The sequence below is a fragment of the Macaca nemestrina genome, chromosome 1, assembly GCF_043159975.1.
Source record: "Macaca nemestrina isolate mMacNem1 chromosome 1, mMacNem.hap1, whole genome shotgun sequence".
NCBI lineage: Eukaryota > Metazoa > Chordata > Mammalia > Primates > Cercopithecidae > Macaca > Macaca nemestrina.
The window spans coordinates 194,271,898-194,298,113 of NC_092125.1; the positions used below are offsets into that span (position 1 = coordinate 194,271,898).

Sequence of the window (26,216 nt, forward strand, 5' to 3'; positions counted from 1 at the left end):
CCAGCCTGGGCAACAAGAGCAAAACTCCATCTCAAAAAAAAAAAAAAAAAATCCTCAGCTTGAGAGAGCAGCCTCTATATCCATCTCCCCACCTTGAAGTTCTTCCTTCTTCCTCTTCCCAACCCTGAACAGATTCTTTCTCTCGACATGTCAATACCATCTCTCAAGTGTAGACCCACCGAGAATAGGTTCAGCCCCAGTGGGGGAGAAAAAAGTCATGTCCCTTCCCACCGCAGCAAGGGCAGATTTGTACTGATGTGCGCAAGCCTCCTTTCAGATCACTGGCCTGGTTACTTGTCCAGCCTCTTCCTACCCTACTTTTTGTCCCATGAAGGCCTGTTTAGATTTGGCAGACCTGGCGTCTGGGTTGCTCCTCTGGTGGCTTTGCATATCTTTCCCCTCTAAGACTAATTAAGTGATAACCTTGTGTTTAGATGCAAGGAGTCTAAATGGTTTTGATTTCCCAGAAACTTGGGAGCTGTCCTTGACTCCTCACTCTCTCACCTCCTACATCCAATTAATCAGAAATCATACTGTCTAAATATGTCCCTAATTGACACACTTCCTACCACCTTAGCAGCCATCACCTCATAGGTCTTCTTGTACCTATCCTGTAATCCTTTTCCATTTGCAGTCAGACAGGTTTTTTTTTTTTTTTTTTTTTTTTTTTTTTTTTTTTTTTGTGAGACAGAGTCTCACTTTATTGCCAGGCTGGAGTGCAGTGGTACGGTGTCGGCTCACTGCAACTTCCTCCTCATGGGTTCGAGTGATTCTCCTGCCTCAGCCTCCTGAGTAGCTGGGACTACAGGCACATGCTACCATGCCCAGCTATTTTGTATTTTTAGTACAGACGGGGTTTCACCATGTTGGCCAACAGGGTCTCAATCTCCGCCTCGGCTTCCCAAAGTGCTAGGATTACAGGTATGAGCCACCATGCCCAGCCTAGGTTTTTAAAAAATGTAACTTGAGGGGGCCAGGTGTGGTGGCTCACGCCTATAATCCCAACACTTTGGGAGGCCATGGAGGGGAGGATCGATTGAGCCCAGGAGTTCGAGACCAGATCGACCACATCTCTACCAAAAATAAATTAGCAGGGTGTGGTGGTGTGTACCTGTGGTCTCAGCTACTCAGGAGGCTGAGGCAGGAGGATCGCTTCAGCCCGGGAGGTCGAGGTTGCAGTGAGCCATGATTGTGTCACTGTACTCCAGCCTGGGCAACAGAGAGAGACCCTGTCTGAAAAAGAAAAAAGTAATTTGGGCCGGGCACAGTGGCTCACGCTTGTAATCCCAGGACTTTGGGAGGCTGAGGCGGGTGGATCACGAGGTCAGGAGATGGAGACCATCCTGGCTAACACAGTGAAACCCCGTCTTTACTAAAAACTACAGAAAATTAGCCAGGCATTGTGGTGGGCACCTATAGTCCCAGCTACTCAGGAGGCTGAGACAGGAGAACGGCCAGAACCTGGGAGGTGGAGCTTGCAGTGAGCCGAGATGGCCCCACTGCACTCCAGCCTGGGTGACAGAGTGAGACTCCGTCTCAAAACAAAACAAAACAAAACAAACAAACAAAAAGAAAGAAAGAAAGTAATTTGAGTTAAGGCACTTTGCTCTTAAAATCCTGCAGCTTGGCAGGGCATGATGGCTCACGCCTGTAATTCCAGCACTTTGGGAGGCCGAGGCTGGTGGATCATGAGGTCAGGAGATTGAGACCATCTTGGCTAACATGATGAAACCCCGTTTCTACTAAAAATACAAAAAATTAGCCGGGCTTGGTGGTGGGCGCCTGTAGTCCCAGCTACTCAGGAGTCTGAGGCAGGAGAATGGCATGAACCAGGGAGGCGGAGCTTGCAGTGAGCCGAGATCGTGCCACTGCACTCCAGCCTGGGAGACAGAGCGAGACTCCGTCTCAAAAAAAAAAAAAAAAAAAAATCCTGCAGGTTTACCCTTTGATCTGAGGATAAAGTCCTAAGTGTTTTAAGGCCATCTCTTTCATTTCCCACAACTCCACAGTTTGTCTCCCTCAGGGCTTTTTTTTTTTTTTTTTTTTTTTTTTTGAGACAGAGTCTCTCTGTCGCCCAGGCTAGAGTGCAGTGGCACAACCTTGGCTCACTGCAACCTCTGCCTCCCGGATTCACACGATTCTCCTGCCTCAGCCTCCCAAGTAGCTGGGATTATAGGCACCTGCCACCACACCTGGCTAATTTTGTATTTTTAGTAGAGATGGGGTTTTACCATGTTGGTCAGGCTGGTCTCAAACGCCTGACCTCAGGTGATCTGCCCGCCTTGGCCTCCCAAAGTACTGGGATTACAATTACAGGCGCGAGCCACCATGCCCGGCACTTAGGGCCTTTAAAGATGCTGTTCTCCCTGCCTTCATTTAAGGACTCCCCCTCCTTTCTTTTTCTTTTACTTTTTTTTTTCTTTTTTGAGATGGAGTTTCACTTTTGTTGCCCAGGCTGGAGTGCAATGGCGCGATCTTGGCTCACTGCAATGGACCTCCCGGGTTCAAGTGATCCTCCAGCCTCAGCCTCTGGAGTAGCTGGGATTACAGGCATGCGCCACCACACCTGGCTAATTTTGTTTTTTTAGTAGAGATGGGGTTTCTCCATGTCAGTGAATCTGGTGTCGAACTCCCGACCTTAGGTGATCTGCCTGCCTCGGCCTCCCAAAGTGCTGGGATTACAGGCATGAACCACCGCGCCTGGCCTCCCCCTCCTTTCTTAGTACAAATATAGCTTGATAGTAATAGCTATTAACATTCATCCAAGGCCAGGCAAATGGTGGCTCATGCCTGTAATCCCAATACTTTGGGAGGCTGAGGAGGCAGATTGCCTGAGCTCAGGAGTTCGCAACCAGCCTGGGCAACATGGTGAAAACCCGTCTCTACTAAAATACAAAAAATTAGCCCAGTGTGGTAGTGTGTGCCTGTAGTCCCAGCTACTAGGGAGGCTGAGGCAGGAGAATCACTTGAACCTGGGAGGTGGAAGTTGCCGTGAGCCGAGATTGCGCCACTGCATTCCAGCCTGGGTGACAGAGCGAGACTCCATCTCAAAAAAAAAAAACAAAAAAAAACCTAAACAATTTCTGTGTATTTATATGTATTAGTTTATTCTCACAATAACCCTTTTAAGTGTTAATAAGGTTTATTAGTATAGTTCAGATGAGAAATTTGAGGGTCAGAGATGTGAACTAGCTTGCCCAAGGTAATATAGGTAATAAACTCCCCTGCTAGACAGTAAGCTTCATGAGGTCAGAGCTTGTGTGGGTTTTGGTCATCTGTGTCTAGTATTCATTTGTTTATTTAACAAATACCTAGGCCAGGTGCAGTGGCTTATGCCTGTAACCCCAACACTTTAAGAGGCCAAAGTGGATCGCTTGAGGTCAGGAGTTTGAGGTTGCAGTGAGCTATGATCATGCCACTGCACTCTAGCCTGGGCAACACAGTGAGACTTTGTTGCTTCAAAAGAAATACACATAGGGGGGTGCGTGGCTCATGCCTGTAATCCCAGCACTTGAGGAGGCCGAGAGGAGTACATTACCTGACCAGCCTGGGCAACATACTGAAATCCCGTCTCTACTAAAAATACAAAAAGTAGCCGGGCGTGGTGGTGGGCACCTGTAATTCCAGCTACTTGGGAGGCTGAGGCAGGAGAATCACTTGAATCTGGGAAGTGGAGGTTGCAGTGGGCCAAGATCATGTCACTGCATTCCAGCCTGGGTGACAGAGCAAGTCTCTGTCTCAAAAAAAAAAAAAAAAAAGGTCAGGCGTGGTGGCTCACCCCTGTAATCCCAGCATTTTGGGAGGCTGAGGTGGGCGGATCACGAGGTAAAGAGATCGAGACCATCCTGGCCAACATGGTGAAAACCTGTCTCTACTAAAAATACAAAAATTAGCCAGGCTGGTGGCGTGCACCTGTAGTCCTAGCTACTTGGGAGGCTGAGGCAGGAGAATTGCTTGAATCCGGTAGATAGAGGTTGCAGTGAGCCGAGATCGTACCACTGCACTCCAGCCTGCCAATAGAGCGAGACTCCATTAAGAAAAAAAAAAATAGCCAGGTGTGCGCATGCCTGTAATCCCGGCTACTTGGGAGGCTTAGGCATGAGAATTGCTTGAACCCGGGAGGCAGAGATTGCAGTGAGCTGAGATTGCGCCACTGCACTCCAGCCTAGGTGAGAGAGGAAGATTTCATCCCCAAAAAACAAGAAAATACACATACACACAAATATATATTGAATATTTGTTTATTTATTTATTTAATTTTTAGCAACAGAGTTTCACTCTGTTGCTCAGGCTGAAGTGCAGCGATATGATCATAGCTCACTACAGTCTTGAACTCCTGGCCTCAAGTGATCCTCCTGCCTCAGACTCCCAAGTCGCTGAGACCACAAACATGTGTCCCCACACCCAGCTAATTAAAAGAAAAGTTTTTTGTAGAGATGGGGTCTCACTCTGTTGCCCAGGCTGGTTTCAAACGTCTGGGCTCAAGCAATCCTCCTGCCTCAGCCTCCCAAAACACTGGGATTATAGGCATGATCCACTGGGCCTGGCCAGTTACTGAACATTTAGTACCTGCTATGTTAAGCACTATTCTAGATTCCTGTTCTTGTGAAGGTTATATACCAGTGTGGAAAAGATAGATACTAAACAGGTAAACAGATATAGGAACAACATAATTTTGGGTAGGAATAACAGGCTTGAAGACAAGAAGACAAGTTGGTGTGATAGTGATTAACAATGTTGACGGCTACTTGAGACCACAGGGGGTCTAGGAAGACTTTCCTGAGGAGGGAATCTATAGAAGGAGCACTCCCATAAATGTTCCTTTTTGTTTTGAGACGGAGTCTTGCTGTGTTGCCTAGGCTGGAATGCAGTGGTATGATCTCAGCTCACTGCAACTGCTGCCTCCTGTGTTCCAGCGATTCTCCTGCCTCAGCCTTCCAAGTAGCTGGGACTACAGGCACATGCCACCATGCCTGGCTGATTTTGTATTTTTAATAGAGATGGGGTTTCACCATGTTGGCCAGGCTGGTCTCGAACTCCTGACCTCAGGTGATCCTCCCACCGCAGCCTCCCAAAGTGCTGGAATAACAGGCGTGAGCCACCGTGCCAGCCAATGTTTCTTGATTTAATATACTTAGTAGAATATAAACTCCATGAGAGAGGGAGTGACTTCTGGTCCACCATGGTATCTCCAGCCCCTGTATTGACATTGACATACAGTAGACTCAGATTAACCATTTATTTGAATGAATTAATATATAAATACACATATTTCTTCAGTCATTTACTTAAATTAGTGCTTTTGAAGGGGGATGTCTGTTTGCCTTTTGGCAATTTCTGTTTTTGGTTGTCACAGTGATGGCAAAGTTGGTTCCTGGCACTTATGGAAGAAGGGATGCTATATATCTTGCAATGTGTGTGGACAGTCCCATATAACATAGTCCCATAAAGTGATATGACCTTTTTTTTTTTTTTTTTTTTTTTGAGGCGGAGTTTCACTCTTGTTGCCCAGGCTGGAGTGCAATGGCATTATCTCAGTTCACCGCAACCTCTGCCTCCAGGGTTCAAGCGATTCTCCTGCCTCAGCCTCCTGAGCAGCTAGGATTACAGGGGTTTCTTCATGTTGGTCAGGCTAGTCTCGAACTCCCGACCTCAGGTGATCCACCTGCCTCGGCCTCCCAAAGTGCTAGGATTACAGGCTTGAGCCTGGCAAGTGATATGACTTTCAAATGACCTGCCAGACCCTGATGCAGATGAAAAGTCTTTTTATAATTATCCAAGCGTATAAGAAACTTTAAACATAGGAGTAGAAAGTATTTCTGGGCCCTTAAATACAAACTAAATGTCCGGGAATGCCACCAGCATGTCAATAGAAGGGATGCTTGTGTTTGGTTTCATTGAAGCTTTACCAAAATGTGCTCATCTTTTCAGAAAATCCCATCACCCATGGATACTGCTTGCATTTCCAGCTCTTGACGATTCTACCTCTAGGCCAACAGTATTCTGAAAACTTCACAAACATTTACCTATTGGACCACCTATTACTTTAACTTATTTTATGTCACCTTCATTTCACAATTAGGCTTACTATCTAATTTTTTTTTTTTTTTTTAGATGGAGCCTCGCTTTGTTGCCCAGGCTGGAGTGCCGTGGCTCAATCTCCGCTCACTGCAAGCTCCGCCTCCCGGGTTCAAGCGATTCTCCTCCCTCAGCCTCCTGAGTAGCTGGGATTACAGGCGCGTGCCACCACGCCCGGCTCATTTTTTGCATTTTTAGTAGAGACTGGGTTTCACCTTGTTAGCCAGGATGGCCTTGATCTCCTAACCTCATGATCCACCCACCTCGGCCTCACAAAGTGCTGGGGTTACAGGCGTGAGCCACTGCGCCCGGCCCCATACCATTTAATTTTAAACCTCATGCGTGTGTGCGAGTTAAATGGCTTCTAGGTTCCATTCCCGGGTGATGGGTAGGAGGGTCTTAAGATTCATTGGTTATAGAAAGGGGCCCTGGGGGTCTCCTGCAACCGCGAGCTTAGGCGGTCCTCCGCGCGCCAGGGGTCGCTGTGGCGCCGCGCGGCCGCGCCGGGTCGCTCTCGCGTGGCCGCCCCGCCTCGGGCCCCCGGGCCGAGTGGGCGGGCACGACTGCGCCCAGGTCGCGAGGCGCCCTTCGACCAGCAGCGCCCGGGGCGGGCGGGTATAAATGGAGCGGTGGCTCCCTCGGCCGCCTCTCTCCGCCCCGGGTCGCTGCCGCCTGCGCCGCTTTCGGGCTCCGCAGCCTGAGGAAAAAAAGAGAAAAAGATTAAAAAAATCCGAAAACGCTTCAAAATCCTGAAAAAAAAAAAAAAGGAAAAGAAAAAGCGAATCCTCCTCGGAGAACCCGCGGGGAAGTCACTTTCGCACGCTTCCGGCCTGCCCCGCGCCCGCCGCCGCCGCGCTTGGCGTCCGTCGGTCTCCGTCCATCGGTCCGGGGGTGAGCCGCCCGCCCGGCCCGCCGCGCCCTCCCCACGCTCGGGCCCGAGCCCCGCGCCGGCCCCGGCGCACCACGTGTCCGCGCTGCCCTTCGCCGCCCGCCCGGGGCTCGCCGAGTCGGCGCCCACAAAGATTTGGTTTCCCTCTGCCCCGGCGGTTGTAATCTTAAACCGCCGGAGCCCGAGGCCTATATTTATAGAGAAACGCGTGTCCCCGGGGCCGCCGTGGGTAGCGTCCGGTCGCCTCTTAAAGGATTTTTACCGTTCGGAAGGGGATTCCCCGTTTAATTTTTTTCCTACTTTGATTTTTTGAAATTTGGAGCTTCGCACCAGGACCGCGGAGAAGTGCAAAGTCGTGGGGAGGGCCGTATTGTGCGGAGAGCCTTTTGTCTGCGGTGCCGCGGCCGTGGGAGCCGGCCCCCGCCTCCCGTTTCCGTCCCATCTCCGAGCCCGCCGACTCCAGCTCGTCCTCGCCGCCCCGGTGCCACCTGTGAGCCGCGGCGCGGGCCCGGGCTCTGAGGGCGCCCCTTTTGTCCTGCGGCGGGCCCGATAAGAAGTCCTCCTGGCGGGGCTCGGGGTGGTGGGGGGCGGGGAGATGAACGCTGCGGCCAGCAGCTACCCCATGGCCTCCCTGTACGTGGGCGACCTGCACTCGGACGTCACCGAGGCCATGCTGTACGAAAAGTTCAGCCCCGCGGGCCCTGTGCTGTCCATCCGGGTCTGCCGCGATATGATCACCCGCCGCTCCCTGGGCTATGCCTACGTCAACTTCCAGCAGCCGGCCGACGGTGAGTAGAAGCTGTGCCCACACGTGCGTGGGAGCCCGGCGGACCCCGGGAGTCGTCTTCTGGCAGGGCCCTCCTGCCAAGGAGGGCAGCATCACGACAGCATGTTGCCACCGAAGCTTGGAGCAGGGTGCAGAGATTGAGAACGCAGACCTGGCATCAGATGACTCGAGTTTCAATCTTGTTTCTACCACTTGCTAACTGGGTGACCTTGGGCTACTTACTGGTGTTGCTGGTAGTAGGGTTGGAAACCAAGGAAACTGTAAAACAGGATTAGAGTGAAGCCACTGGCATTCCACTGTGTGTGGTCCTTGTCAGTGGGGCTGGGCTGTTACAGACCCTTGCTTGTGCCCTTCACAGGCTGGCCAAAAAGGAGGGACGTTTGAAACACAATTCCCGCAAAAGTTCTACATTGTAGAGTTCCTGCCCGCTCTGCCACCTTTACTAACCTTGACTACCTGATGTGCTGATAAAGGATGGGTCAGGGCAGGCAGGAAGCAGGGGGAAGGTTTCTGTGCGTTAAACTAGCAGAGATTTAGGTTAGTGCCACAGGAGCTGCGTGTGCCAGGCCAGCTCCTTAGTCTGTGTGTTTGCCACTGGAGTGGAGAAGTGCTTTGCGCTGGACAAATGGTATCCAGGCTCTGTGCTGTAAAGAGTGTTGTGGAGGTAGTTTGGGGAAGCGTCACTTGAAAATCTGGTGGCATTTGTCACCTCAGCTGTAACAGTGGTTTGCACTCGTCAGAGCCCTTTTATTTCATTTAATCTGAAGAAAATGGGACTCCTGAGAAGGAAAAGGAATGCAAAAAGTTGGAAACCAAGTTGGGACTCCCAGCACAGTGCTCTGCCACCTCAGATTGTGGCCTTAGCATGGAGAGAGGTATGTTGCAGGCGTGGCAGGAGTGAGGCCAAAGGAAATCTGATCAGAGGCTGCACGTGACTCCAGATTAGAAGGGAACAACTGCAGAGATCATTACTGGGAGAAACAAGCCATGCTATGGCAAAGGATCTCCAGGTCGCTAGTTTTGAGGTCCCCACTTTGTTTTCTGTCTGAGGCCCAGAGTTACTACTTGCCCAGGTTGCAGCTGAGACCAGAGAATTGGACATGTTAAGAGGAACTAGGTATTGCTACCGTCAACCCAGTATGCTCCAAGCTGAGTTCTGTCTGGCTATAGGAGCGCAAAGAAGGTAGCTGAGTGTGGTCTTTTTAAGGGATAATGTACCACATTAGCTGTTGTCTGCCTTCTTGACTTTTGAACAAAAGTCATGTCACTTAGAGATAGCAGAAGCCATTGGTCAGTGTGTCTGCCAACACATACTTCTGCAGGACTTCTCCCTGCTATAAATAAGTGCAGCCAGATTTGTCAGACTAAGCCGGCTTGCCTTGTGCAGTGCTGTCTGGAAATAGACGAGGAGCTGTGTTGAAATGGGCTCCTTTACTGCTAATTAATGAAATAGTTTGCGATCCCAGCTATCTATCTCTGATAGCCATCACAAGCAAACTCCTCCTTTCCTGGACTGTTCCTGACTTGGATCTGTCTTGTCATCTCCCCTTTTCCCAACTGCCCCCCATACAGATGAACCCACCTTCTGAAGGGGGTGGGGAAGTTTGTTGGAAATAATGAGTGAAAATAAATTCTCCTGGTTAAAGAAACAGTTGAGCTTGTGGAGCATCAGAGTTGGGGAATTTTGTCCCTCCCCTTAAGTGAGATGTTGCCTTGAGGCAAGGAGCAGATTCCACTGCTCTGACCCTGTCTAAATCCCCTCATGGAGGAGGTTCTGGGTAATGTCACCGATAGGAGATGTCGTCACAGCCTTAAGGAAAAGTGGCCACCAGATCTGGGGATCCTTGTTGCGATTAGTGATGAGAAGTGTTTTGGCTGGCAGGTGGTGGTATATTTTAGCTTCTGGTTCTTTTTGTTGTTGTTTGTTTTCGCTCTTGTTGCCCAGGCTGGAGTGCAATGGCGCGATCTCAGCTCACTGCAACCTCTGACTTCCGGGTTCAAACGATTTTCCTGCCTCAGCCTCCTGAGTAGCTGGGATTACAGGCGCCCACCACACACCCAGCCAATTTTGTATTTTTAGTAGAGATGGGCTTTCACCATGTTGGTCAGGCTGATCTCGAACTCCTGACCTCAGGTGATCCACCTGTTTCAGCCTCCCAAAGTGCTGGGATTACAGGAGTGAGCCACCATGCCCGGCCCAGCTTTTGGTTCTTTAAATTGTCTCTGGTGCACATATGGACTTAGTTGGGAAGCTACAGAAGCTTTCCAAGGCACTGGATGGGGAAGTTGGTTGGGCACCCAGGGTGGCTGAAGTCCTAGAATTCTACAGAACTTCGATTAAGGCTTCAAAAGGTAGATGCCGGGCCTACCATCTGCGTGCTGTCTGCTTAGGCAGAAGGTATGGTGGTTTAATCCTTGTTGTGATAGTACAGAGAACTTTTCCATGTGTGATCAGTTATATCCATTTTGGTGATTGGATTTTTATTCTCAGAAACTGAAAATAAAAGAAATTGGACTGAATTCTGAATTCAGGGATAGCACCTTTTTTTTTTTTCCAGATCATTTGCTCATACGTTTAGTTGCTTGTCTCCGTAGATGGATTGCAGACTAAATGACTTGATAACTTTGATGCAATACCTCACTGAAAAATAAATCAGATAATCTAGTATTAGTTTCCTAATCACTAGCTAGCTGCACAGCTTAGTCACCCTAAACATAAGTTTGTTCATTTTGTAAAATGTATAATTTCAGCTGTCCCACCTGAGTCATGGTGGGTGGCAGTCTGCAAAGTCTTCCAAATGGTAAAGCTTAGTCAAATGTGAGGTATTATCATTGGATCTTGGTGTCATTAAGGCCATTTAGATTATCTTTACTTATGGCCCCTTTATCCAACAAGGGCACAGACCCAGAAGGGCGTTTAGACTTCTGTCATGAAGTAGAGTCATTAGCTGGAACTTATTCTACCCTTACTAACAGTGCAGGCTGGAGGAATCTGATGCCCTTTTATTTTAATAGAGTTGCCTTTTATCAAGAGTGATTACCTTGAAAAGTCCTGTAGTAATCTGTTCTTAGGATGTTGGCCTGTGGGAGCTGACGTTTTCTCTCCTTATTGAAATGTGTTTCTCTCTTACAGCTGAGCGGGCTTTGGACACCATGAACTTTGATGTGATTAAGGGAAAGCCAATCCGCATCATGTGGTCTCAGAGGGATCCCTCTTTGAGAAAATCTGGTGTGGGAAATGTCTTCATCAAGAACCTGGACAAATCTATAGATAACAAGGCACTTTATGATACTTTTTCTGCTTTTGGAAACATTCTATCCTGCAAGGTAAACATTGATTAAATGATTTTAGCAGAATAATTGATTCTCAAAAACAAGATAAATACCAAATGGAAAACTACCTTGGCATCAGGATACAGGAATTTTCAAAATGCTGGACATGGAATTCTAAAAGTTCCCATGGGTAGTCTCAGGGCCACACCCAGCGTAACCAGCACACGTTTTCATACCCTTGTTCTTTCCCCAGCCTGAAATATCTTTCCTGTTCTTTAGCTTTGGAAAGCCCCAGGTTTTTCTTTTGGGATGGGGGAGAGGAGAGGACCAGAGAAGTGTCTCTAGTCTTCAGGAAACTTAATCACATTAGAAGCATAAATTCACTCTGTTCCTTCTATGTATCTGTTTTATGCTGAGCACTTTAAAACTTAAACAGTGGTGGTGTAGGTGTTTAACGCCATACTGCACTGAAAATCTGTTGTGGCCTTGGAAAATGTTTTGTCTTCTGCAGCACTGTGGTTTGCACCCAGATCTCTTAAAATGTGTTGTTGTTGTGTTTTAAAGGGACAGGGTCTTGCTCTGTCTGTCACCCAGGGTGGAGTGCAGTGGTGTAGTAATAGCTCATTGTAGCTTCGATCTCCTGGGCACAAGCCATCCTCCCACCTCAGCCTCCCAAGTAGCTGGGACTACAGGCATGTGCTACCACATTCAGTTAATCTTTTTATTTTTTGTAGAGACAGGGTCTCTCTCCATTGCATAGGCTGGCCTCCAGCTCCTGGCTCCAGTGATCCTTCTGCTTTGACCTCCCAAAGCATTGGAATTACAGGCATGAGCCACAGCACCCAATTTTAAGTGTTTTCTTTGTTTTTTTGTTTTGTTTTGTTTTTTATAAAAAGAAAACATTTGGAATAGAAGAAGCCTAGTAGTGGCTACCTTTGTAAATGGAACACTTACTAGGTACCTGGTGCTGTGCTAGGTGTGAGAAAAATTGTACTGGTGTACTTGGCCACCTTTGGCCATGGATGGGCCAAAGCCTTCTCAGGCACAAGATACCCTGAGGTTCTCATGTCTCAGGAGCTGGCCAGTGGTGCTAAAGTGGTCCACCTTGTCTTTGACAGGTGGTGTGTGATGAGAACGGCTCTAAGGGTTATGCATTTGTCCACTTCGAGACCCAAGAGGCTGCCGACAAGGCCATCGAGAAGATGAATGGCATGCTCCTCAATGACCGCAAAGTGTGAGTGTCCCAGTCCGGAGCAACAACCATCGCATGAGCCAGCCGTGGCCCCACCTCGGTATTAACTGGCACACACAAGGCGGCTACTGGTTCTCGGCCCAAGTGTGGCCTGCTCCTACCTCTCCACTCCAGGGCTGGTGAGTCTCCCTGCCTGAGCCGTGGCAGCCCTTTTGACTCGCCAAGGTGGGCTTCCTGCCCAAGCCATGGCCTGCCTGCCGCCTCTCCCTTAAAGGCATCTGTCTGTGGGTTTTGTGAGCATCAACAACTGGGGCTGGCTGGAAGGCAGCTCTAAGCTCACTCTGAGTCGGGGTCTTGGCCAGCGGCAGAGTGGAGAGGGCCCTGGACTGACCAGGAGCTGTATACTAGCAGTGTGACCTTGGCTTTCCTGTGACTCAGGTCTGTCCATGGGTCCCTCGCTAGTGGTTGATGCCAAATTGTCCCCGCGGTTCTCTATTTTCTGACTTATGATTCAGTGACCTAATGCAAGGCTGGCTCCACAGTAATACTTGGTGACAATGAAAAATCCCATCCCTTTGCAGAAAAACTTCGTAACAGACCTGTTGCTTTGGTGTGGTTGTTACTGTAGAATGCAGAGGGGGAACTTAGCAAAGCCATGTGGGGAGAAGAAGGGACAATAAGTCTTGGCTATTACAAGCCAAAATATTTTTTGTCCTTTGTGTCATTCAGCATACCAGAGGATGGGTTATGTTTATAATGTCTGTGTGTCCAGTGGTTGATTGATCTACAGATATCACTAAAAAGAAATATAAAAATGTCAGTGTATGGATAAATTTTCTTCTAAGTATAAGAGTACCAAAATAAATTTAAAAAGGAAAGGGTGCCCCTTCGCTCCAGCAATCTCATACCTAGGATTAACCACTGTTAACAGTTTGGTTTGTATCCTTCCAGACCTTTTCTATGCATTTACATAGTTGCACAGAAATGAACGTTTTAAAAACATGGCCATCAGGTTTCTTCATGAAGGCAGTGTGATGTGGTAGGAGTAGCCCTGGTCTAAGCCAGGAGCCCTGGGGCTGGTCCTTACAGGATAGTCCTGCCTTTTTCTCTTTCTGCTGGGGACTTGGGTATCTCTGAGCCTCCTCGGTGGTGGATGGGGATCTCATGTTTTAACTTCTCCTGTCAGCCTTTAACTTGTATTCCTTTGGGTCCCTGGACATCATGTTTTATTCCTCTGGGTGATTACTTTTTTCATGGTTTCTTTTTAGATTTGTGGGCAGATTCAAGTCTCGCAAAGAGCGGGAAGCTGAGCTGGGAGCCAAAGCCAAGGAATTCACCAATGTTTATATCAAAAACTTTGGGGAAGAGGTGGATGATGAGAGTCTGAAAGAGCTATTCAGTCAGTTTGGTAAGTTGAGGGTCCTTGTCCCCTTTCACAGTCCACCAGACCCATCTCTTCTTTCTTAAGAGATGAGGGCACTGCTCCAGAGGTTTGCTTCAAGTGAGTTTCCAGAGGGAAGCCTTCTCTCCTTGAGCTGTGCTTGAGATGGTGTTACTAATAGTTCTGTCCTTTGGTAATAGGTAAGACCCTAAGTGTCAAGGTGATGAGAGATCCCAGTGGGAAATCCAAAGGCTTTGGCTTTGTGAGTTACGAAAAACACGAGGATGCCAATAAGGTGAGTGTACCACAAAGGTTGGGAAAAACTTGTAAGAGGTGGCCCCAGAGTATGGGCAGAGTCTTGCTAGCACCTAGCTAGAGCTGGGATGGTCTGAGTATCTAGTAGTAGATGTACCATTACTATACTCTGGGATCATCTTCCTGGGTTCCATATTGTTAACATCATGTAGGTGTTCACAAAGCACTTGGCACATACCTGTCACCTCAGCTGTCAGTTGTTGAAAGAATAGAACAGATGTTTGTTCCCTTGCAAAGGTGAGAGAACTAAAGCCCAGTGAGTGCTGATTTCATAACAGCACAGCAGCTACTTGTGGGCAAAGCATTGTGCCAGACCCTCAACATATATCACTTAAATACCCACAAAAGCACCTGCAGAATTTACTGGCAGCCAGAAGATGATATCGCCCTGGGCTCATGTCAGCACACTTGTGTTTATACACCTGTGCTATTTCTATATTATCTGGATCAATAACCTATTTAAATATTAACCTCATTTTACAGATGAGGAAGTTTGGATTTGTGTGACAGACTTCAGAGGTGGAATGAATTTAGTTTTTAGTCCTATAGTAGAAAGAATACTTGTTGGGACTTAGACCTCTGGAATAAGACCCCATCACTGCAACTTTATTTTAAAGACATTTTTCCTCTCTAGGCTGTGGAAGAGATGAATGGAAAAGAAATAAGTGGTAAAATAATATTTGTAGGCCGTGCACAAAAGAAAGTAGAACGGCAGGCAGAGTTAAAACGGAAATTTGAGCAGCTGAAACAGGAGAGAATTAGTCGATATCAGGTAAGGTGGTCTTGGCCCAGCCTAGCAATGGGATTTGCTGTGAAATATTTGCAGAACACCCTTATGTTTAGCAGGCTTTCTTTTTGGGGATTTGGAGTCTGTTCTTCCCATTTCCCCCAAGAAGATTAGGTTTAAAAGGATATTTACCTACTACATATATGACAGTGATTATTTTAGAACCAGAAACAAGAGAAATGAGTTTATTCATCAAGAAGCTCTCTATTCTGGAAGCCTCAGCCTGTTGCTAGCCATGTAGATTCCTTTTACTTAAATGAGCCTCCTTTGTTTGGCATGGCTTCAAGAAGACCCCTGCTGGGGTAGGGGGTGAGTGGTCACCACAGCAGCTGTGGGGAGAGGTGACAAAAGGTGACTGCACTGATGATCCTTGTCAGTTTCAGGGCAGTAGTTTCACAACTTTGAGCTTGCATCAGAATCACCAGCAGAGCTTGTTAAAACAGATAGCTGGGCTCCAGCCCTAGAGTTTTTCTGGTTCACTGGGTTTGGGGTCTGGCCTGATAATTTCTTTTTTCTTTTTTTTTCCTTCTCTTGAGATGGAGTCTCGCTCCGTTGCCCAGGCTGGAGTGCAGTGGTGCCATCTCGGCTCCCTGCAAGCTCCGCCTCCCAAGTTCCCTCCATTCTCCTGCCTCAGCCTCCCGAGTAGCTGGGACTACAGGCGCCCGCCACCACATCTGGCTAATTTTTTGTATTTTTTGTAGAGAACAGGGTTTCAGCCTTTTAGCAAGGATGGTTTCGATCTCCTGACTCTGTGATTGACCCACCTCGGCCTCCCCAAAGTGCTGGGATCATAGGCATGAGCCACTGTGCCCAGCTGAGAATTCCATTTCTAACAAGTTCCCAAAGATGCTGGTGCTCCTGGTCTGGGAGCTACCCTTTGGGAACCACTTTCTAAGGGAATATTTGTGGTATACAAATGCAATTAACAGTGATCTTTTTCCTTCAGGGAGTGAATCTCTACATTAAGAACTTGGATGACACTATTGATGATGAGAAATTAAGGAAAGAATTTTCTCCTTTTGGATCAATTACCAGTGCTAAGGTATTATAATACTGAGATTTGGAGATTGAAAGCAGTAGTATTCCATTATAGGTTTATTGGCATTTGTTCCATTGAAGGAATAGCATTTAAATTATGTTCATTTCTGAAAGTAGCTACTACGTTTTTCCAGCAAAACTTCTGGATACATTTTGGAGAATGGCATTTCATTAGGTTAGCATTACACTGTTTCCCAAGCACTGGAGTCTGGAGAGGAATTTGGCCCAGCCCCTCCCAGCCAACCCAGAGCACCTGAATCTTTCCCATTCCTTGCTGCCTCGTGCCGGTGTGGGGACAGATGGTGCTACAGAATGAGCAGAGGAAATCCAGACAGGTTATTTTCCATTTGTCTTGGGACCTGTCTCTACAGCTCTGCCACATTTTCTCCTTGAGAATGAAGGTATTTTAAAGATTTTGGGAGTGGGCTTGGGAACTTCTACCCTGGTCTTAGAGAGGAAAGGGGAGCGGAAGGTTTTTCCGTGTTTCGTAGTGTGCATCATTTGCTTGATTTTCTTTGATAATCACATCAACTAAGTTAGCAGGATAAGTAGGAACCTCATTTTAAAGATAAGGAATTTTAGTCCTTGAACAAGAGATTGCTGACTACATGGGGATGGTGTACTGTTTGTCCTTAGCACTTCGGGAGCAGGATGGAAGCTGGTGGCATCTGAACATTTTGGGTTATGGCCTGATGCAGACTCTGGTCTTGCTAAACAGAGGTGTACCAGATGCCACAAAATCCTTTAGTTGATGAGAAGGGAAGCCATGTGGGCTGTTCTAAAGGCATAGTGGCCCTGCCCTGGCTCTTAGGGGAATTTGCCCCCAACCTGGGAATGTGGAAAGCAATGTTATTAGTTGTAGTAGGGAGTTGGCCAGAGGCCAAGTGTGGGTTTGCCCAGTTCTTACCCTTTCCTTTTTGCTATGACCCCTTGATTGGACCCCATCAGTGTAAGGAATGATCTTCTCTCCTTGCTTATCTGCCTAGTAGTCAAGTTGCACTTTGTTAAGAGAGCAAAAGAGCCATACCTTGAATTGTCACCATTTTCAAGATGATGGTGTGGCACTTTTTTTCACATACATACTGGCCTACCTAATTGGTAGAGAGTTATGGAGTGATGCACATCTTTACGTCCCTATTCTCCACTTCAGGAGGCTCTCTGGGCCATTAACTAAGACATAAAACAATGACAGTCACACCAGAGAAGACAGTGAATAACCTTTTCAAATAAGGAAAAATGCAATTTGTGAATGATGAACTTAATGTGGAAGAAGACTGCCTGAACCAGTAGACCTGTGGTTTTGCAGCTGTTTGGGGTATTTCATGGAAATTGAGCCTCAGGAGGGCAAGTAAGACTAGGATCTAGGCACCTATCTCTAAGCTGGCCATCTCGTTGAATTAATGGTGGTAGTCATTGATTACCTGAACATTTTATGACTCCTGTCCACATGTGGTATTCTCCTAAAGTGTTATCCTGATGTTGCTAAGAACTTGTTAAGAGTTTTGTCCACCGAGGTCTTGGAGCAGATGAGATTGGAAAATAAATTGCTCAACACTACCCTCGAGATGTTTTGTGGTTACCCAGGGGTAGCTATCCACCAGGTATCAGGAAACATCTTTGAGTTCCTGGTTTTACCATTAGCCATATCATAGTGTTTTGGAACTTTAGCATCACCTGGGGACTTAAAGAAAATGCCTTAGAGGTTGTGACTTAGTTGGTCTGGGGTAAATCCTATGCCAGTTTTGAACCCCTGACCTAGGCTCAGTGACTGCAGCATAACCCAGGCTTTCTGGTTCTTCTGAATAGTTCCCTTCCCACCCAGGGACATCTTTTTTTTCCTATTTGTGGGTTTGTTTTGGTTTGGTTGGTTGGTTGGTTGGGTTTTTTGTTTTGTTTTGTTTCTGAGATGGAGTCTCGCTCTGTCGCCCAGACTGGAGTGCAGTGGTGTGATCTCAGCTCACTGCAACCTCTGCCTCCCGCGTTCAAGCAGTTCTCCTGCCTCAGCCTCCTGAGTAGCTGGGATTACAGGTGTGTGCCACCATGCCCGGCTAATTTTTGTATTTTTAGTAGAGACGGGGTTTCACCATGTTGTTCAGGCTGGTCTTGAACTCCTGACTTCGTGATCCACCCACCTCGGCCTCCCAAAGTGCTGGGATTACAGGCATGAGCCACTACACCTGGACCTTTGTTTTTTTGAGATGAGGTCTCACTACATGGCTCAAGCTGGTCTCAACCTCCTGAGCTCAAGCAGCCCTCCACCTCGGCCTTCCAAAGTGCTGGGATTACAGGTACGAGCCACCACACCCAGCCAAGGACACCTTATTTTTTAAGTAGCTGGTCTCATTTTGTAGGTAATGCTGGAGGATGGAAGAAGCAAAGGGTTTGGCTTCGTCTGCTTCTCATCTCCTGAAGAGGCAACCAAAGCAGTCACTGAGATGAATGGACGCATTGTGGGCTCCAAGCCACTATATGTTGCCCTGGCCCAGAGGAAGGAAGAGAGAAAGGCTCACCTGACCAACCAGTATATGCAACGAGTGGCTGGAATGAGAGCACTTCCTGCCAATGCCATCTTAAATCAGTTCCAGCCTGCGGCGGGTGGCTACTTCGTGCCAGCAGTCCCACAGGTGGGTGTGCTGTTTGGTCACAGCTCTTGGGAACCTGCCTGCTGGCAGTATTCTGCAGTGGTTGGGGAGAAGGATCTTTCGTTATTAGAGTTCTAGAATGTCAGAGTATGGAACCTTCAAGTAAAAATGAAGGACTTACCCATGGTCACATACACACACACCCACAGTGGCAGTGGTAGAGTAAAACAGTCCCCATTAGCTGACCCCTCAGCTTTTGAATAGAAAGAACATTTAAATAATTAGCTTAGGTCCTGGTTAGTGAGATGAGATACTTCTAGGGTGGTTCAGTCCTTAAGAGGGTGTTTGGGTATTCTTCTGTCTTACAGGCTCAGGGAAGGCCTCCATATTATACACCTAACCAGTTAGCGCAGATGAGGCCTAATCCACGCTGGCAGCAAGGTGGGAGACCTCAAGGTAGGTGGTGGGGAACAGTGATTTGACGGCCTAGGATACACCTATCCTGGTCTCCCCTGCCTTTTCTGTTTCCCTGCTTTGAGGCATAGCCTAGGTTCTGGTCCACATCACTTCTTAGTGATGTGCAATTTTTTCTCTTCACCAGGCTTCCAAGGAATGCCAAGTGCTATACGCCAGTCTGGGCCTCGTCCAACTCTTCGCCATCTGGCTCCAACTGGTAATGCTCCGGCCTCTCGTGGCCTCCCTACTACCACTCAGAGAGTCGGTGAGCAAACTGGCCTTTAGAAGTGTGGCCCGGGGAGGAGGGAGTCAGGATGACTAGGCTCTGCCCTGGGTTGGTCAGTTTGTTGGGCTCTTATTGAGTCCTGGTTCTGTAATCTTAGCTGTGTGCTTAGGTGGCCACTTCAAGAGTAGAGAAATATGAGTTCTAGGTGTGTCAGTTGCTTTTAACATTCTTTGCTCATCGGTGACTCGTGAAAAAGTTAGTTGTAGAAGTTTGCTAGCTGGATGACTACAGAGGCAGCCTGTTCTTTTGGGTGGGGTGAGGAATACGAGGAAACAGCTCGTACAGAATATGTCCTGTATTCCAAGATGTGGAAAGAGTTGTATGTTATCCTTTGGCTCATCCTCGAAAGTAGTAGTGGCCCCCTGTGCAATGTGTTGCGTAAACGTGCTTTGAAATTTCTCCTTCCGTGGGACGTGGCCAGTTGGACATCTGCTGCCAACACTGATGTGCATTTGCTGGTCTGTTGTAGGGTCTGAGTGCCCGGACCGCTTGGCTATGGACTTTGGTGGGGCTGGTGCCGCCCAGCAAGGGCTGACTGACAGCTGCCAGTCTGGAGGTGGTATTGGATGCACACAGAAGGGGGAAAGATGGGATTTGACGGGTCTTTGCCCAGACTGATGGGCTTTAATTGTATTTGTTCTTTCCCTAAGGCGTTCCCACAGCTGTGCAGAACTTACCGCCACGCGCTGCTGTTGCCGCTGCTGCTCCCCGTGCTGTTGCCCCCTACAAATACGCCTCCAGTGTCCGCAGCCCTCATCCTGCCATACAGCCTCTGCAGGTGAGGTCCACCAGACAGAATGCTTAAAAGGATTTCCCCCATTTCCACTTGATGTAAAAGAAGCTTTGCTTTGATTCCTTCAACAGGTATTAAATGCCTGCTCTGTGTTATGACGCTATGTTCTGATTCATTGTCCCTGCCCTTTAGGGGCTCACTAGTGGGAGAGAAGGGGCTTAAAAGTGCTCTGCCTGATGCCAGTTCACTCAGAAATGCTTCACAGGGGGCGGCCAGTGCTTCCTGCTCTCTTTGTACAGAATAATGTGCTCACTCAGCTCTTTGAGCCTCCAGGTCACTTCCACATCCAGTGACCTATTGGATCCTTGGCTGCTCTGCAAGATGATTGGTACATTAAGGCAGGAAATAACTTCAACTTACAGATCGGATGTTCAGCTTCAAAGATGTAAAGTGTGTGTAGGAGGGGAAGGGGTTGAACCTAGAACTTCGATTTTCTAAGCGGTAACTTGCAGTCTCTAGACCTGTGCTCTAGATGCAACTAGTTTGTTTCAGAGCTTAATAGCAATTTGCCATGGAGGTATCACCCTAAGCCTTCAGGCCCATAAGCTGCTTAGTAGATTACTCTTTAACTGTCCTGTCTCATACTCTCTGAGTTGGGGATTTCTTAGAACTTGATGCTATGTAAAATACCTTTTCTTTGCAAGGCTTTGACTAGGATTGACACTGCATGTTGACAGTTTTTAGCATTTGATATAAGAACATTTGGTACAGTTACGGTGATGTGGAATGTAATTATAAATGTGTTGATATTTACACCCTTTGATCCAGTCTGCACTGAGATTTACCCTAAAGGAAAAGAGTAATTTTCAGGAAAAGCTTATATACAAATGTTCACTTTACCCTTATTTATAACAAGGCTTTTCATTCTTGAGTAACTGTGGGTGCATTAAGGAAATGTCAGAAAATGCTTGCCTAGTGCTATAAGTTTGTTTTATTATTTACCTTTCACTTCACTTTCTGATAGCATTCCATTTTCATTGTAATTGGTTGTGTTTATGTCCATACCCCTCTGTTCCTCACCACATCCCTCAATCCTTCAAGGACTGAAATTAGTTCCTTTAGAGCAAGGCCCACCACCTCCTCTCCTCTTTCACATAGTCAGATGTTCAGATACTGAACAGGCGCTCAACCACCATCAAGTGCTGTCCTTTCCTCGGTGCTAACCCACTGCCTTTCCTGGTTCCCAGGCACCCCAGCCTGCGGTCCATGTGCAGGGGCAGGAGCCACTGACTGCCTCCATGCTGGCTGCAGCACCCCCCCAGGAACAGAAGCAGATGCTGGGTGAGTGACCCACTTCCTTGCAGAAGAAGAGGCCCAGAGCCTGGTGCCAACTAGGACACCAGTGTCCATTGTTTACTGGGATTTGATTTGGTTTTTTATTAACTACCCTCCCCATAGGAGAACGCTTGTTCCCACTCATCCAAACAATGCATTCAAACTTGGCTGGGAAGATCACGGGAATGCTGCTGGAGATCGACAACTCTGAGCTGCTGCACATGTTAGAGTCCCCCGAGTCTCTCCGCTCCAAGGTGAGCTGGGTCGAAGACCCTGCAGCTTCAGCTCTCAGCTTGGGAAGATTGGGGGCAAACTTGGACACCCAGGTGCAGCAGAGAGTGGGGTCTGCTGCCCCCAGGACCCTTCTCGTCATGCCTTGACTGTGACTAGAGGCTGCTGTGGGTATTTGGGAAAGTAGTTAGCACCAGAAGCCTAGGGATCATCTGTACGGTTGGCTTTGGTCCACTACTAAGTCTGGGCACTAGGGAGGGGTGGAGTAGCTCTCCTAGATTCACTGACCACTTGAAGATTTCTTGCAGGTAGATGAAGCTGTAGCAGTTCTACAGGCTCATCATGCCAAGAAAGAAGCTGCCCAGAAGGTGGGCGCTGTTGCTGCTGCTACCTCTTAGACAAGGAAAAACCGTATGTGTGGCTCTTTTCATTTTTGTTCCTATGAGCATTGTCTTCGTGGTTTGACCTGAGGTTGTATATATGCTCACTGCTTAGCTCTGGGAATACAATAAGTAGTTACATGGAGTATGTTGCAGGTGACTTCTTGTAAGGACTGTGGACTTTGTCTGCAGGGGCTTGAGTGAATAAAGGTTAACTAATACTGGTTGATGGTGGTAGGTGTCTCCAGATAGGGAAAGAAGAGAGTAAAATGAGCTAAGGAGAAAGCACGTGGTAAGAACCAGAGCTGGTGAGCTGGTGTGTTGGGAGGGTTGACTTGGCATAGTCATGACCCTCTTGTCAAGGGCCTCAGGAGCCTTGTCGTCTAGTGGTAAAGACCAGAGATGCTGCTAAACATCGTACACTACACAGGAGGACAGAACCAACAGAATGCCCGAAGTGTCAATAGTGCTGAGGTTGAGAAATTTCTCTTCTAGAATACCTTCCTTTATCCACTAGATGTTAATGAATCTAAATTATTTGATTATGCATTTATTTGTGTTGGTGCTTTTCTTTACAGGATTCAAAAGCCAAATAACCCCTTACGGAATTCAGCTCAAGGTTTGAAGACTTCTAGCTTGTCCTATGGACCTCAACACCAACGATTACAAATTGCAAATTTAATAGGTCATTTTGTATCAAAAGGTCAATTATGAAACACCTAGAATTTTTCAATTATACGAATATGTTCTCTGGGTTCTGCTGTGGCCCAGACAGTGTTAACTTTTTTTTTTTCTATTGTGGGTTTTGATTTTTCCCCCAGAAACTGGTTTTATTTGATGTACCCAAGTCTTACGTTTCTCAATAAAGAAAAAAACTCCATAAAACTGCCTCTGTCTCTGACCACAGTTTTACTCTATGAATTCCAGTTTTCACTGGAAGTAACTTTAGGATGTGAATTGGTTCCAATGATAGTTTATTCTTTCTTGACTTGAAGCTGACAAAGGTTAGCAAGATATACAGAACTGTTAAATATGATCCTGTCCCACAGCGTTCTGTTATGATTGTTGTATTAGCCCCACTTAACTTACAGGGAACAGAGATCTGATGTGGTCAGAGCAGACCGTGGGTCGGGCCCAGGAAAATTTGGAGCAGAGTGGGGTTGGTGAGATCTGCAGATACCAGCTGGTTAGTTGAGCCCCGTCTTTCCATTCCTGAACTCTGTTGGGGAGGGGGCGGGGTGTCCTGTCCCTTCTTATCTCCTGCAGTCAGTTTATGCTGCATTTGAGTCAGCAGATCCAGTTGCCCAGATTCTGCAACCAAGGTTTCCCTAGCAGGGGGAAAATGTTTGGGAGGTCTGTGACTACAGCAAATGGTGCTGAAGTCCTCAGTGCTTGTGGTTTCTTTGATGCTCAAAGTGACAGTAGTGACATCCTAAAGGCCAAGATCACATCCCTTTGCAGCCTGCTTTCCCTGCGGCTCCAGCCTTGCTTGCTTTCCCTCCTGGAGCTTGCTTGATGCTTGCTTAGTGCCCCATTCAGGCAGTCCTTAGAATGCTCATCCCTCTTGGCAGGCTCCTTAAGATCTGGTGTCACCTTAACAGATCTAAAGGAGATGTCCTTGTTTCCTGACGGCCCCTTCTTTCCTTAACCTGGTGCCGGATGGGGCGGGGCACAGTACGGGCTTCCGGCGGAAGCACTGGAAGCAAGATGGCGGCCGCCGAGACGGTCCTCAAAGGGTATGCTGGTGTGGAGCGAGGCAGGGTCCTCGTGGGCAGTGCAAAGATTGAGCTGGGGGTGGGCAGAGTGGACAGAGTAGGGCAGGGTGCAGATCCATGGCCCTACGCATCCTGGGCCAGGTCTGTGCTGCTTCACGCTGTCGATTTGTGAGTGGTGCCGGGTAGCGCAGCCCAGATCCCTTTTCCCTACTCCTTCTGACCCTGCACCTAGAGTGGTGGTTGCGATCTGCTACCATGACCTCAGCCCGTATTCCAAACTGTGGCACGCATTCGTTCCACAAACTCCACAGCTCTGGCCCATTAGAGGAAGGAGGTCCCAGAATAGCTGGGAAATTACGAAAACAGCCTCACTGCACGGGTTGGTGAATGCTGTGATGCGATTGTGTGATGGACGGTGATGTTGAAACCAGACGGGAATGACCACCCCATCCGGAGAGGTGAGGGTAAACTTTCGGGATGCTCTGAGTCCAGAGATGAGTTTGAAAGATGCAAAGTTAACCAAGCAGCCAAGTTGGGAGCCAGGCTGTTGCCTGAATGGAGATAAGCAGCGAGAGCCAAAACCCAGAGTCTGGCCGTACTTAGTATATACCATACTAAGAAATGTGGATTTTTCTCTGTTGGCCATTGGATTGCTTTTGAAGAATACCAACGAGAAGAGTAATGTAATCGTATTTGTATTTTCTTGGGATAATGGAGGAGACAAAAAGAAGGCGATCCCGTTCAGGAAATTGTCGCCATAAACCGGGGCAAAATGTAGGTCAGAAGAGGGAGAGGAGTGTACCTCACAAGTGGTTTTGTTATACCCAGAAGAGTATTGGGACCCCTCCCTTTCTGTCCTCCCTGTGCTCATGTTGACAAGGTGTTGGAGCAACTGCACCAGACGTGTGGAGACATTGATTCAGAATGCTCTTGGTGTCTGCAGAGGGGGTGGAGGACATTTCTTCGTGCTGCTTTTATTCCTTTTGGAAACATCACAGATATTCTGATTCTGCTGTATTATGAAACAGTTGACACTGAAAAGTCCCTCTTAAGTCAGATTCCTGATGCCAGGAAAATAACTTAGTAAAAAATTTTATGTCATGGGCATTCTATGTATGGCTGGTATATAATGCATTTTAGGGGGATGTCTCTTTAGGTCAGCATGGTGGTGATCTTGGAGATGGAAAAGGAAGGTTCTGAGGACAGCAGGGCTAGGATGATGGTGTGGCTGTGGGTTGAAATTTACAAAAATTAATCTGTTGGATTTGAGGGTAGACTTTAAGTTGGAACCATTTGGGGGCTTTGATTTCTCATCATTTAATATAAAAAGTGTATAGTAAAAAGGGCGGGCGCAGTGGCTCACGCCTGTAATCCCAGCACTTTGGGAGGCCGAGGCAGGTGGATCACGAGGTCAGGAGATCGAGACCATCCTGGCTAACACGGTGAAACCCTATCTCTACTAAAAATACAAAAAATTAGCCGGGTGTGATGGTGGGCGCCTGTAGTCCCAGCTACTCGGGAGGCTGAGGCAGGAGAATGGCATGAACCTGGGAGCAAAGCTTGCAGTGAGCCGAGATGGCGCCACTGCACTCCAGAGCGAGACTCTGTCTCAAAAAAGAAACAAAACGATGACAAAAAAAACAGTGTATAGTAAGAATCAGGAGGATAGTGTTAGACAAAAAAAATTTTTTTTTAATTTTTGAGACAAGAGTCTTGTTCTGTCACCCAGGCTGGAGTGCAGTGGTGCAATCTCGACTCACTGCAAGCTCTGCCTCCCAGGTTCACGCCATTCTCCCGCCTCAGCCTCCTGAGTAGCTGGGACTACGGGAGCCTGCCACCACACCTGGCTAATTTTTTGTATTTTTAGTAGAAACGGGGTTTCACTGTGTTAGCCAGGATGGTCTTGATCTCCTGACTTTGTGATCCGCACGCCTCAGCCTCCCAAAGTGCTGGGATTACAGGTGTGAGCCACCGCGCCCAGCCCCCAATTTTTTTTTTTTTTTTTTTTTTTTGAGACGAAGTTTTGCTCTTTGTTTTCCAGACTGGAGTGCAGTGGCATGATCTTGGCTCACTGGAACGTCCGCCTCCTGGGTTCAAGTGATTCTCCTGTCTCAGCCTCCCAAGTAGCTGGGATTATAGGTGTCTGCCACCACGCCCGGCTGGTTTTTGTCTTTTTAGTAGAGACAAGGTTTCACTATGTTGGCCAGGCTGATCTCAAACTCCTGACTTTGAGATCCGCCCGCCTCGGCCTCCCAAAGTGCTGGGATTGCAGGCTTGAGCCACTGCGCCCAGCTCTTAGAAAAAAATTTTAATGTTTGGTTCTTGTTTCACATCACCTGCTGGGTAGGTGTACTCTACCTTATCTGTATACCGGAACTACCTTCTTGGCAGCTATGCTGTTAAATAGCAGAGTGCAACAGGGAAGCTCAACCTTAGCAGTGAAGCCTTGGCCTCTGCTTACCTGGTTAAGTTTTTCTTCAATTGATATCACAGTTACGGTGCAAGTTTCTATTTGATCTTTTGTTTTTATTTTCTAGGTTAAGAATTTTAGACCCAGTTCTGCTACTAACTTTCTGTGTGGACACAAACTCACTGAGCCTTCAGTTCTTCAAATTTTTTTTTTTTTTTTTTTTTTTTTTTTTGAGATGGAGTCTCACTCTGTCACTCAGGCTAGAATGCAGTGGTACGATGTTGGCTTACTGCAACCTCCGGCTTCCGGGTTCAAGGGATTCTCCTGCCTCAGCCTCCCAAGTAGCTG

General features: G+C 47.7%; 1 protein-coding gene, 1 long non-coding RNA gene and 1 other non-coding gene across 11 annotated transcripts in view; 2 read left to right on the forward strand and 1 right to left on the reverse strand.

Annotated features, from left to right (window-relative positions):
- The first annotated feature begins 6,686 nt into the window (after positions 1 to 6,686).
- Positions 6,687 to 26,216, forward strand: part of LOC105494781 (poly(A) binding protein cytoplasmic 4) — a 50,936-nt gene continuing 31,406 nt past the window's right edge. For 5 of the 9 annotated variants that reach the window (XM_024796911.2, XM_071095617.1, XM_071095625.1 and 2 more), the window contains exons 1-16: positions 6,687 to 7,755; positions 10,888 to 11,081; positions 12,146 to 12,261; positions 13,488 to 13,627; positions 13,801 to 13,895; positions 14,550 to 14,687; positions 15,649 to 15,744; positions 18,092 to 18,364; positions 18,691 to 18,778; positions 18,924 to 19,043; positions 19,534 to 19,620; positions 19,715 to 19,842; positions 21,045 to 21,138; positions 21,256 to 21,386; positions 21,672 to 21,774; positions 22,322 to 23,916. In XM_024796911.2, coding sequence (XP_024652679.1) covers positions 7,563 to 7,755; positions 10,888 to 11,081; positions 12,146 to 12,261; positions 13,488 to 13,627; positions 13,801 to 13,895; positions 14,550 to 14,687; positions 15,649 to 15,744; positions 18,092 to 18,364; positions 18,691 to 18,778; positions 18,924 to 19,043; positions 19,534 to 19,620; positions 19,715 to 19,842; positions 21,045 to 21,138; positions 21,256 to 21,386; positions 21,672 to 21,761 — 1,983 coding nt within the window. In that variant the 5' untranslated portion in view covers positions 6,687 to 7,562 and the 3' untranslated portion in view covers positions 21,762 to 21,774; positions 22,322 to 23,916. The remainder of the gene's footprint in view (positions 7,756 to 10,887; positions 11,082 to 12,145; positions 12,262 to 13,487; positions 13,628 to 13,800; positions 13,896 to 14,549; positions 14,688 to 15,648; positions 15,745 to 18,091; positions 18,365 to 18,690; positions 18,779 to 18,923; positions 19,044 to 19,533; positions 19,621 to 19,714; positions 19,843 to 21,044; positions 21,139 to 21,255; positions 21,387 to 21,671; positions 21,775 to 22,321; positions 23,917 to 26,216) is intronic. The other 4 variants (XM_071095621.1, XM_024796912.2, XM_024796913.2 and 1 more) reach the window with 4 other exon arrangements.
- Positions 10,206 to 18,390, reverse strand: LOC139362998 (uncharacterized). The gene is made up of 3 exons (XR_011622810.1): positions 18,251 to 18,390; positions 10,796 to 11,019; positions 10,206 to 10,395 (listed from the first exon to the last, which is right to left on the reverse strand). It is a non-coding gene; the product is annotated as an uncharacterized lncRNA (long non-coding RNA).
- On the forward strand, positions 15,990 to 16,124 carry LOC112429051 (small nucleolar RNA SNORA55). Its single transcript, XR_003021188.1, has one exon. It is a non-coding gene; the product is annotated as a small nucleolar RNA SNORA55 (small nucleolar RNA).